Raw genomic sequence first — 13196 nt, forward strand, 5'->3', positions numbered from 1 at the left:
TATATAGTATTTATATGTCGCTATAGGCCTTATTTTGTGAATATTGAGTTCGGGTCCATGTCTTCTCTGCAGTTATATCTGGTGGGCGCAATGTGCATCCACCCAGTATCCAATTTATGACAAACTGTACATGGGATCAATGTTTACTATTTTCCTCGTAAAAGTACACATTCAGGGCTTTCATTCGATGTATAGGATGTATAGCATATTTATTGTGTTTATTGTTATATCTGCCTGTCAATGTCTGACTATAAACCTTCATAACTATGCTTTCTTTTTGATGATGATTGCCGCCTCGCCTAATCTATCTCACTGCTTTCATTGTTTTGATCGCAGTAACATTGGGGGGGGGGTCATGGGCACATTGGGCAGCAAAAGTCTTGATCCGTACGGCTATAAAAAGTCCCATTCCACCGTTCGGTTCAGAACTATAGTATAACGGTGAGACGCTTTGTCATCAGCTGATTTTGTTTTTCAAGCTAGTGTAGGGGAACATGCCTGGGCATGCTAGCCTGGCACGGCCAGACTCATAGCGAGGGTTCACTGATGTTTCCTCCGGGGAAGAATCTTCAGTGAATCCCCGCTATGAGGCTGGCCAAGCCAGGCTATGGGCATGCAGCTTGGGGGCGATGGAGGGGGAAAAAAGCGTCACCCGGCTGTGATGTCGACGAGAAGGAAAAAATGACTTCCACAGATGACAACACCACGGTTTAGGTCGCGGAAAAGTTCGTTATACATTACACCCGGGTCGATTACGTCCCCGACGCGTTCATTGCGGTCTTATCACTACAATTATAATGAATAAAAAAGCGTTACAATCACACGTCTGAGCGATCTCCGATTATGACGGCTCTGCATGGCGATACGTGATCCACCAACGGAACACTGTCTTGTCGTGGCGGCCCCTCGATACTGTTCGTAGTATTGTAGGCTCGGGGATCGTTTGGTCGCTACAGTATGAAGAAGGAAACATGCATCTGTCCATGTGTGTTGCAGATGTTATGCATTGCAATGCCGATCTGGTGCATATGTGTTTAGGCAATAGGCAGCGTTCCGTTCAGCGTTCAACTGGCTTCTACACGTAAAGCGGCCAGCCCTCCTGTTTTCAGGAGGGGAGGGGGGTTTTTGTTTTTTGTTTTTTTTTCTGATCACGTGAGCGGGAGTAAGCAGCAATGATAGGGCGATGGTTCTTCATTGTCCGGGTGGGTAAAAAGATGAATGAAAGTATTCTATAAAAAAGTGATTGAAACGTATTGATACGTGATCCGCACCCGACGTTTGATTAATTGATAACGTATTGATACGCGATCCGCGTTGGGAGTGTTAACTGCAGAAAGTTGCGACTCATCCACGCCTTGATCTCCTCCAGGCAGGTGGTGAGGGCGGATAGGGGTGGTGGTGGTGATGGTGAGGATTGTGATGGGGCGGTGGTGTTGGTTTTGAGATATAGTTGTGTGTCATCAGCATAACAGTGGAATGATATTCCATGTCTGTTGATGATATGGCCGAGGGGTAGTAGGTAGAGTGTGAAAAGGGTGGGGCCGAGGACAGAACCCTGGGGGACACCGCAAGTGACGGGCTGGGTGTGGGATTTGGAACCTCCCAGGGAGACGTATTCAGTTCGGTCGGAAAGGTAGAATATGAACCAATTTAGTGCTGTGTTTTTGATGCCGATGGTGGAGTGGAGGCGGTTGATTAAAATGTTGTGGTCGACGGTGTCAAATGCGGCCGTGAGGTCCAGAAGGATGAGTAGGGAGGGGGAGCCAGCGTCAGCCGCCATCAGGAGGTCGTTTGTGACCCTAACCAGGGCGGTTTCCGTGCTGTGGGCGGAACGGAAGCCAGATTGAATTTTTTCGCTGAGGTGGTTGAGGTTGAGATGGTGTTGGAGCTGTGCGGCTACTACTTTCTCCAATATTTTGGACAGGAAAGGGAGGTTGGAGATGGGTCTGTAGTTTGCAAGTATGTCTGGGTCCAGGGAGGGTTTTTTGAGGAGAGGAGTGAGAATGGCAGTCTTTAAAGAGGGAGGAATGTGGCCAGCCTGGAGGGAGTGATTGATGATGCTAGTGATCAGGGGACTTATGGCATGGATGTTGGATTTGAGTAGGGGGGTGGGGAGGGGGTCCAGGGCACAGGAGGAGGGCTTCATCCCTCTAACAATGTCCTCGACCTCCAGCTGTGTGGTGCTGGTGAAGCAGGACAGGGGGTGAAGGATCGCAGACTGTGGGGTGGCGTTTGGGACAGCTGGCGTGGTGGGGCTGGAGAGGAGGGAGCGGATGTTGTCTACTTTGGTTTTGAAAAAGTTGAGGTAGGTGTTGCATTGTTCAACTGTGGTGTCGCTGCGTTTGGAGTTTTGTGGTTTCAGAAAATGGTTGATGGTGGAGAATAGTGTTTTGGAATTTCCTGGGTTGTCATTTATGATGTTTGAGTAGAACTGTGATTGTGCTTCCCTGAGGGACCTTGAGTAGGCTTTCTGGTGCTGTCTGTAGGCTAGGCGGTGGACAGTTAGCCCAGTGGCTGTGAGTCGCCGTTCCAGGACGCGGCCGGCTGCCTTCATTTTTCTCAGCTCTCCAGTGAACCAGGGGGCTGAGCGTGAGAAGATGACTGTTCGTGTTTTGACAGGGGCGTGGAGGTCTAGGAGGTTTTGCAGGTTGGTGTTGTAGAAGTCCACTGCTTCTCCAGCAGAGGGGAGGGTTGTGGCAGAGAGGTGTATGAGGTCGGAGGTCATGGTGTCTTGGTTTATGTTATTGAAGTTTCTGAAACTGATTTGGCGTTTGGGCTTGGCGTGGGAGGGGGGGAAGGGCAGTTCCATGGAGACAACCTTATGGTCAGATACACCCAGGGAATAGACAGTGAGGTTATTTATGGGGGCGGAGTCAGTGATGACCAGGTCGAGCGTATGGCCTTTTTTGTGTGTGGAGGTATTGACTACACCAAAGATAGCCGATCTTCAAGCTCACAATGCGTCGCAACACGACACGTTGTGAACTTGTAGATCGACTATTTTTGGCAAACGTTCCATTCAGAATAGGGATGCTGGGGTTCAAGTTGTAAGCTGACATTTAATCACTTCACACATTTGGGGCTCTATCTTGTAGAGCCGACCTTTAAGTAAAGTGTTACCTGGTAGTTATAATGTACAGTTCCACTGAGTTTATAATGCATTATGACCAGCACTTATAAATTATATGATTATACGTTACAATACTTTATAAACCTTGTTATAAGTTGTTATGCATAATTACAAGTGTTGTAACGCCTTATAAGTGCATTATAATACACTCAACCTTAATATAATATGTATCTCCAAGTACATAATTAATCACTTTAATCACTTAAATTAGAATGTTGAAAATAGAATGCTGAATCATTATGATATATGAAGCAAGGTCTTATTTTGTATAATAAACAAAATATAGTCGATTCATTTAAACCATTCCATTATTGCATTCGATATTTCAGGTTCCTTAACAATTTGCTAATTATTAGTCATCTTTCTGTTTGTGAATGATCAGTTTTCTAACTATTCCAACCATGTGTTTTCTCTTTTCATGACTGATGAATGTGAACGTGAACTAGTCGGGCGTGAGTATCAAATCAATTCTACTTCATGGCCTCCAATGTGTTTTCAGATTTACATCAGGTTTTCTCCATAGCAGAATACAAACTGAAGGAGTCTAAAACAATGAAACCCTCTAGTCTATACTTAGTGAAACAGACCTGAGTTAACTCTGTACTTGGACCACTTTTTCCCTCTACCCCAAATCTCTTCGTTAAAAAATAGCAGGTCTACAAACTCACAGCGCTTTGTGAGCTTGTAGATCTGTCATTTTTGGTAAATGTTCCCACTGAATGTGGATTTCTGCGTTCAAGTGTTAAATCTTATTCTCGCTATTGCTTGAGATTTTAAAGTCTAACGTTTATTTAAATGGATTGTTTGTGTACTTTGCATAGATAACCCCAAATCCCACAGGTAATTCTTAACCCATTCTGGACGGGAACCCCTTTTGGTGTTTTAAGCATTATGTTATACTTTAGCTATTGAAAAATAGCAGATATACAAGCTCATCCCACAATTTATTACGTTCATGAGCTTCCCAAGTATACATTATTTATACATTATGCATTATTATTTATGTAAAATGTCAATGAGTTCAACAACTATTACAGTATTGGACTCTATCATAGTGATACTACTCTATAACAGTGACTGATAGTCAGTCTCATATCAATGAGCAGCTCCAGTCATCAGTGGTGGAAAGTAACCAAGTACATTTACTTAAGTACTGTACTTAAGTACAATTTTGAGATATTTGTACTTTACTTGAGTATTTGCAATTTCCAATACCTTTACTTCTACTGCCCTACTGTACATCTCAGAGGCAAATATTGTACTTTTGCTCCACTAGAATTATTTGAAAGCTTTAGTTACTAGTTACTTTGTAGATTTTGATTATTATTACAAATCATACAGTAACCACTTCATATATACATTTCGGCCATTTAAAAATAGCTGATGTACACACTGTGGTTGATGTGTGTGTTGTGTTGCAGTGGGTTAGGGTTCCATCTGGACTGTGGTTGATGTGTGTGTTGTGTTGCAGTGGGTTAGGGTTCCATCTGGACTGTGGTTGATGTGTGTGTTGTGTTGCAGTGGGTTAGGGTTCCATCTGGACTGTGGTTGATGTGTGTGTTGTGTTGCAGTGGGCGCAGAGACCACAGATGAAGTCGTCTCTCTACCAGTGATGAAGAGGAGAAGCAGTAGGTCTCCACCTCCAAATTGTGAGTATTATGAGAGTACAGCAATGCAGTAAAGGTCTGAGTGAGGCCTTAGTAAAACTGACCTGAGTAGCAACTATACTTGGTACGCTCTTTTTTACACTATAATAATAATAATAATAATGGATTTTATTTATAATGCACTTTACATTCCTCAGAATCTCAAAGTGCTACAGTAGGCATAATATATGAAACAATAGGTAAAAGCAGAAAAAAAGAAAGAAAAAAAAGAACATTACATGATTAAAAGCAGGAAACAAAAAAACAACAGTTAATGAACACGAGGTCAGGGAATAAAATCAGTGGGTTTGGGGGAAGGCCTTATTAAAAAGGTAGGTCTTTAGTCCTCTCTTGAAGCAGTCGATTGACTGTGGCACTCTCAAGTGTACGGGGAGAGCATTCCACAGTTCAGGGGCAGCTGTGCAGAAGGCCCTGTCACCCATGGTGCGCAGGTTGGCCGTGACGGGGTTGAGGCAGTATGTGTTTGATGAGCGGAGGGTGCGGGTCGAGGGTTTCAGGGAGACTAATTCTTTGAGGTAGAGGGGGGCGTTTCCGTGGACGCATTGGTGGGTGAGCAGGGATATTTTGTATTGTGTTCGGAACGCGACGGGGAGCCAGTGAAGTGAGCGGAGGATGGGTGTGATGTGTTCTCGTTTGCGCACTCTCATCAGGATCCTAGCAGCGCTGTTTTGGATGTATTGGAGCCTTTGAAGGCTCTTGCTAGGGATCCTGATGAGAAGTGCATTACAATAGTCCAGCCTGGAGGAGACGAAGGCGTGGACGAGTCTCTCTGAGTCAGCTAGCGTGAGTGTTGGTCGGAGTTTTGAGATGTTTCTGAGGTGGAAAAAAGAAGTTTTGCAGATATGTCTGATGTGGGGCTCGAAGTTGAGGTGAGGGTCCATTTTTACTCCCAGGTTGGTGACAACCGGTGAGAGGGGGAGGTCCTGTCCAGAGAAGGTGATGGTGGTTATGGGGGAGTTTTGGATCTGGTGTGGTGTGCCTATTTGGATGACTTCAGTTTTGGAGCTGTTTAACTGCAGAAAGTTGCGACTCATCCACGCCTTGATCTCCTCCAGGCAGGTGGTGAGGGCGGATAGGGGTGGTGGTGGTGATGGTGAGGATTGTGATGGGGCGGTGGTGTTGGTTTTGAGATATAGTTGTGTGTCATCAGCATAACAGTGGAATGATATTCCATGTCTGTTGATGATATGGCCGAGGGGTAGTAGGTAGAGTGTGAAAAGGGTGGGGCCGAGGACAGAACCCTGGGGGACACCGCAAGTGACGGGCTGGGTGTGGGATTTGGAACCTCCCAGGGAGACGTATTCAGTTCGGTCGGAAAGGTAGAATATGAACCAATTTAGTGCTGTGTTTTTGATGCCGATGGTGGAGTGGAGGCGGTTGATTAAAATGTTGTGGTCGACGGTGTCAAATGCGGCCGTGAGGTCCAGAAGGATGAGTAGGGAGGGGGAGCCAGCGTCAGCCGCCATCAGGAGGTCGTTTGTGACCCTAACCAGGGCGGTTTCCGTGCTGTGGGCGGAACGGAAGCCAGATTGAATTTTTTCGCTGAGGTGGTTGAGGTTGAGATGGTGTTGGAGCTGTGCGGCTACTACTTTCTCCAATATTTTGGACAGGAAAGGGAGGTTGGAGATGGGTCTGTAGTTTGCAAGTATGTCTGGGTCCAGGGAGGGTTTTTTGAGGAGAGGAGTGAGAATGGCAGTCTTTAAAGAGGGAGGAATGTGGCCAGCCTGGAGGGAGTGATTGATGATGCTAGTGATCAGGGGACTTATGGCATGGATGTTGGATTTGAGTAGGGGGGTGGGGAGGGGGTCCAGGGCACAGGAGGAGGGCTTCATCCCTCTAACAATGTCCTCGACCTCCAGCTGTGTGGTGCTGGTGAAGCAGGACAGGGGGTGAAGGATCGCAGACTGTGGGGTGGCGTTTGGGACAGCTGGCGTGGTGGGGCTGGAGAGGAGGGAGCGGATGTTGTCTACTTTGGTTTTGAAAAAGTTGAGGTAGGTGTTGCATTGTTCAACTGTGGTGTCGCTGCGTTTGGAGTTTTGTGGTTTCAGAAAATGGTTGATGGTGGAGAATAGTGTTTTGGAATTTCCTGGGTTGTCATTTATGATGTTTGAGTAGAACTGTGATTGTGCTTCCCTGAGGGACCTTGAGTAGGCTTTCTGGTGCTGTCTGTAGGCTAGGCGGTGGACAGTTAGCCCAGTGGCTGTGAGTCGCCGTTCCAGGACGCGGCCGGCTGCCTTCATTTTTCTCAGCTCTCCAGTGAACCAGGGGGCTGAGTGTGAGAAGATGACTGTTCGTGTTTTGACAGGGGCGTGGAGGTCTAGGAGGTTTTGCAGGTTGGTGTTGTAGAAGTCCACTGCTTCTCCAGCAGAGGGGAGGGTTGTGGCAGAGAGGTGTATGAGGTCGGAGGTCATGGTGTCTTGGTTTATGTTATTGAAGTTTCTGAAACTGATTTGGCGTTTGGGCTTGGCGTGGGAGGGGGGGAAGGGCAGTTCCATGGAGACAACCTTATGGTCAGATACACCCAGGGAATAGACAGTGAGGTTATTTATGGGGGCGGAGTCAGTGATGACCAGGTCGAGCGTATGGCCTTTTTTGTGTGTGGAGGTATTTGACTACACCAAAGATAGCCGATCTTCAAGCTCACAATGCGTCGCAACACGACACGTTGTGAACTTGTAGATCGACTATTTTTGGCAAACGTTCCATTCAGAATAGGGATGCTGGGGTTCAAGTTGTAAGCTGACATTTAATCACTTCACACATTTGGGGCTCTATCTTGTAGAGCCGACCTTTAAGTAAAGTGTTACCTGGTAGTTATAATGTACAGTTCCACTGAGTTTATAATGCATTATGACCAGCACTTATAAATTATATGATTATACGTTACAATACTTTATAAACCTTGTTATAAGTTGTTATGCATAATTACAAGTGTTGTAACGCCTTATAAGTGCATTATAATACACTCAACCTTAATATAATATGTATCTCCAAGTACATAATTAATCACTTAAATTAGAATGTTGAAAATAGAATGCTGAATCATTATGATATATGAAGCAAGGTCTTATTTTGTATAATAAACAAAATATAGTCGATTCATTTAAACCATTCCATTATTGCATTCGATATTTCAGGTTCCTTAACAATTTGCTAATTATTAGTCATCTTTCTGTTTGTGAATGATCAGTTTTCTAACTATTCCAACCATGTGTTTTCTCTTTTCATGACTGATGAATGTGAACGTGAACTAGTCGGGCGTGAGTATCAAATCAATTCTACTTCATGGCCTCCAATGTGTTTTCAGATTTACATCAGGTTTTCTCCATAGCAGAATACAAACTGAAGGAGTCTAAAACAATGAAACCCTCTAGTCTATACTTAGTGAAACAGACCTGAGTTAACTCTGTACTTGGACCACTTTTTCCCTCTACCCCAAATCTCTTCGTTAAAAAATAGCAGGTCTACAAATTCACAGCGCTTTGTGAGCTTGTAGATCTGTCATTTTTGGTAAATGTTCCCACTGAATGTGGATTTCTGCGTTCAAGTGTTAAATCTTATTCTCGCTATTGCTTGAGATTTTAAAGTCTAACGTTTATTTAAATGGATTGTTTGTGTACTTTGCATAGATAACCCCAAATCCCACAGGTAATTCTTAACCCATTCTGGACGGGAACCCCTTTTGGTGTTTTAAGCATTATGTTATACTTTAGCTATTGAAAAATAGCAGATATACAAGCTCATCCCACAATTTATTACGTTCATGAGCTTCCCAAGTATACATTATTTATACATTATGCATTATTATTTATGTAAAATGTAAATGAGTTCAACAACTATTACAGTATTGGACTCTATCATAGTGATACTACTCTATAACAGTGACTGATAGTCAGTCTCATATCAATGAGCAGCTCCAGTCATCAGTGGTGGAAAGTAACCAAGTACATTTACTTAAGTACTGTACTTAAGTACAATTTTGAGATATTTGTACTTTACTTGAGTATTTGCAATTTCCAATACCTTTACTTCTACTGCCCTACTGTACATCTCAGAGGCAAATATTGTACTTTTGCTCCACTAGAATTATTTGAAAGCTTTAGTTACTAGTTACTTTGTAGATTTTGATTATTATTACAAATCATACAGTAACCACTTCATATATACATTTCGGCCATTTAAAAATAGCTGATGTACACACTGTGGTTGATGTGTGTGTTGTGTTGCAGTGGGTTAGGGTTCCATCTGGACTGTGGTTGATGTGTGTGTTGTGTTGCAGTGGGTTAGGGTTCCATCTGGACTGTGGTTGATGTGTGTGTTGTGTTGCAGTGGGTTAGGGTTCCATCTGGACTGTGGTTGATGTGTGTGTTGTGTTGCAGTGGGCGCAGAGACCACAGATGAAGTCGTCTCTCTACCAGTGATGAAGAGGAGAAGCAGTAGGTCTCCACCTCCAGATTGTGAGTATTATGAGAGTACAGCAATGCAGTAAAGGTCTGAGTGAGGCCTTAGTAAAACTGACCTGAGTAGCAACTATACTTGGTACGCTCTTTTTTACACTATAATAATAATTATAATAATGGATTTTATTTATAATGCACTTTACATTCCTCAGAATCTCAAAGTGCTACAGTAGGCATAATATATGAAACAATAGGTAAAAGCAGAGAAAAAAAAAAAAAAAAAGAACATTACATGATTAAAAGCAGGAAACAAAAAAACAACAGTTAACACAGCCGACGCGAATCGCGTATCAATACGTTATCAATTAATCAAACGTCGGGTGCGGATCACGTATCAATACGTTTCAATCACTTTTTTATAGCATACTTTCATTCATCTTTTTACCCACCCGGACAATGAAGAACCATCGCCCTATCATTGCTGCTTAGTCCCGCTCACGTGATCAGAAACCCCCCCCCCAAAAAAAAAAAACCCTCCCCTCCTGAAAACAGGAGGGCGGGCCGCTTTACGTGTATAAACCAGTGTAGAATGGATGCGCCCATGCCGATGTAGCCCGTGTGTGAAAAGAATCAAATTTCACCTAACCTCGCCTCACCAGGCTTTCCTCCACCTATTGGCTTTTATACTCGATTCCCCCCTCCCCTCCTGTTTCTCCTGCAGGAGGAGGGCCTTGCGAGATGGGGGCTCATGTCTCGGAAAAAAACATACGGAACGCTGTTACGCTGCCTAACACATGATCTGCAGATTCTGCACCAGATCGGCAACACACATGGACAGATGCATGTTTACTTCTTCATACTGTAGCGACCAAACGATCCCCGAGCCTACAATACTACGAACTAACAAACGAACTACAGTATCGAGAGGGGCCGCCATGACAACAGACAGTCTACCGTTGGTGGATCACGTATCGCCATGCAGAGCCGTCATAATCGGAGATCGCTCAGACGTGTGATTGTAACGCTTTTTTATTCATTATAATTGTAGTGATAAGACCGCAATGAACGCGTCGGGGACGTAATCGACCCGGGTGTAATGTATAACGAACTTTTCCGCGTCCTAAACCGTGCATGCCCAGGCATGTTCCCTATACTAGCTTGAAAAACAAAATCAGCTCATGATGACAACGCGTCTCACCGTTATACTATAGTTCTGAACCGAACGGTGGAATGGGACTTTTTATAGCCGTACGATCAAGACTTTTGCTGCCCAATGTGCCCATGACCCCCCCCCCCCCCCAATGTTACTGCGATCAAAACAATGAAAGCAGTGAATCATCATCATCATCTAAAGGATGCAGAGTTATGAAGGTTTATAGTCAGACATTGACAGGCAGATATAACAATAAACACAATAAATATGCTATACATCCTATACACCGAATGAAAGCCCTGAATGTGTACTTTTACGAGCAAAAGAGTAAACATTGATCCCATGTACAGTCTGTCATAAATTGGTTACTGGGTGGATGCACATTGCGCCCACCAGATATAACTGCAGAGAAGACATGGACCCGAACTCAATATTCACAAAATAAGGCCTATAGCGACATATAAATACTATATACCGTATGAAACAGAAGACTCTCTGCTTTCATAAGAAAAAAACTTCTACTGTAGTAATAATAAAAATCACACCCATGTGAAGTGAGTGGTGCAACTCTGTCCCATATTCTGTTCTCTGCTTATTCAATACAGGTCGCTATATACGGACTGAGGCAGAAAGTCATGTAAACCTTTTATTTACAGTTTGGTCTGTAAACTTCTACTGTAATAATAAAAATCACACCCCTGTGAAGTGAGCGTTGCAACTGTTCTGTACTTATTCACTACAGCTCGCTATATACGGACTGAGGCAGAAAGTCATGTAAACCTTTTATTTACAGTTTGGTCTGTAAACTTCTACTGTAATAATAAAAATCACACCCCTGTGAAGTGAGCGGTGCAACTGTTCTCAACAGTTCACTTCACAGGGGTGTGATTTTTATTATTACAGTAGAAGTTTACAGACCAAACTGTAAATAAAAGGTTTACATGACTTTCTGCCTCAGTCCGTATATAGCGACCTGTATTGAATAAGCAGAGAACAGAATATGGGACAGAGTTGCACCACTCACTTCACATGGGTGTGATTTTTATTATTACTACAGTAGAAGTTTTTTTCTTATGAAAGCAGAGAGTCTTCTGTTTCATACGGTATATAGTATTTATATGTCGCTATAGGCCTTATTTTGTGAATATTGAGGAGTTAACGTCCATGTCTTCTCTGAAGTTATCTGGTGGGCACAAGCTGCATTCAATAACCAATTACTGTCTAACTGTACATGGGATCAATGTTTACTCTTTTCCTCGTAAAAGTACACATTCAGGGCTTTCATTCGGTGTATAGGATGTATAGGATATTTATTGGGTTCAATTTTATATCTGCCTGTCAATGTCTCTGACTTTAAACCATCCATAACTCTGCTCGCTGTTCAAGATAACCACTTCCAGGCAAATGCAGGTGTTGCAAAAAGGTCAATATCTCCAGAATGGAACATGGTAAAATCAAAATGTATTTTTTAAATTGAAGTGGACAAGTTCAGCTTTCTTTTGATGTATGCGTGTGATTCTCGCTATAAGAGAACATTTTGCTGTGGGCCCCCGAACAAGGCCTTTGTGCAATGTTAAACGGTAGCAACATCCAAAAAGGCCTGTCGAGATCTTGTAGCAATCAAAGTGTTAATGAACACGAGGTCAGGGAATAAAATCAGTGGGTTTGGGGGAAGGCCTTATTAAAAAGGTAGGTCTTTAGTCCTCTCTTGACTACACTCACACGGCAGTGACGTCACACACTTACCCTCTGCGTCGTTCGGCCGCTATCTCCTCATATCGCGCCGAACGCCGACCCTCAACACCACCCGCGGAACATTACTCCTTGCACTGACACCAACGTCGCCTCCCTTCCACACCCACGCCGGCATTGTATCTCTTCACAACAAACAATATCTCCCCAAGCACCCACACCCCCGCACGCACACACTCACATGTTGCCAGGTCTATGAAAACAAGCCCAGAAAAAATGCCATTCAACACGCTACTTACAACTCGCTTACAATTCGCGGACCTGGCAACACTGCATCCCGTGATTCCCCTCTTTTCATTGGCTGCGCCGCCAACATTGTTGCCACGTCTATGTAAACAAGGCCGCAAACCCTGACTTCCTACAGCCTACAGCCTATACTTACACACACTACCACTCGCTTACAATACGTGGACCTGGCAACACTACATCACCCCTTCCCAATGGCTCAAAACCCCACCACGTGACCCACGTGGTGGAAACACTACCGGAAGGTACACAGTACACACACACACACGTGCGCGCGCACACACACACACACACACACACAGTGGCGGCCGGTCCATAGGGGGCGCTGGTGCGCCGCACCACCATGCACAACCCCTGAATAAAACGTGAATAAGAATGACTGAGAAAAGTGAGAAACGACATCTGCAGCCTGTAATTTATTTAAAATTAGCAATCCAGAAACGTAAATATTATATAATATAAGGAACCACTAACCAAAGGCAGTGATTCAAAGTTGTATTATGCTGCCACGTTGTATTATGCTGCCATGAAATGTCAAATGTTGTTTACGTTGTGTGACGTTTCTGATTGGTTACTGAGTGTCACATGTTGGTGCGCGTTCATCTGTAGCCCTTGACTCTCAGCACTGAAGAGTAATGCATTGCGGTCCACATGTCTTCAAACGATAGGAAGCCACTGGGTCGCAAAATGTGTGCGATCAATGTTATTCACACCACAAACCACTTGGGGGCAGCATAAACATCACAACACAGTTTGACATATAGTTTAACACACAGTCACCATAGACGCTAGAAAAACATGAATGATGAGCCACATGGAGCCAGGTAAAGATAATAATTCCTTTTCAT

At 43.9% G+C, this 13196-nt stretch overlaps 1 protein-coding gene across 2 annotated transcripts in view; it reads left to right on the plus strand.

Annotated features, from left to right (window-relative positions):
* Positions 1 to 13196, plus strand: part of LOC306936664 (apoptosis regulator BAX-like) — a 43282-nt gene that overhangs the window by 19511 nt on the left and 10575 nt on the right. For both annotated transcript variants that reach the window (XM_079520253.1, XM_079520254.1), the window contains 2 exons: positions 4711 to 4794; positions 9186 to 9254. In XM_079520253.1, the coding sequence (XP_079376379.1) occupies positions 4711 to 4794; positions 9186 to 9254 (153 nt within the window). The remainder of the gene's footprint in view (positions 1 to 4710; positions 4795 to 9185; positions 9255 to 13196) is intronic.

Source organism: Electrona antarctica (assembly GCF_951216825.1).
Source record: "Electrona antarctica genome assembly, chromosome: 14".
Classification (NCBI taxonomy): Eukaryota; Metazoa; Chordata; class Actinopteri; order Myctophiformes; family Myctophidae; genus Electrona; species Electrona antarctica.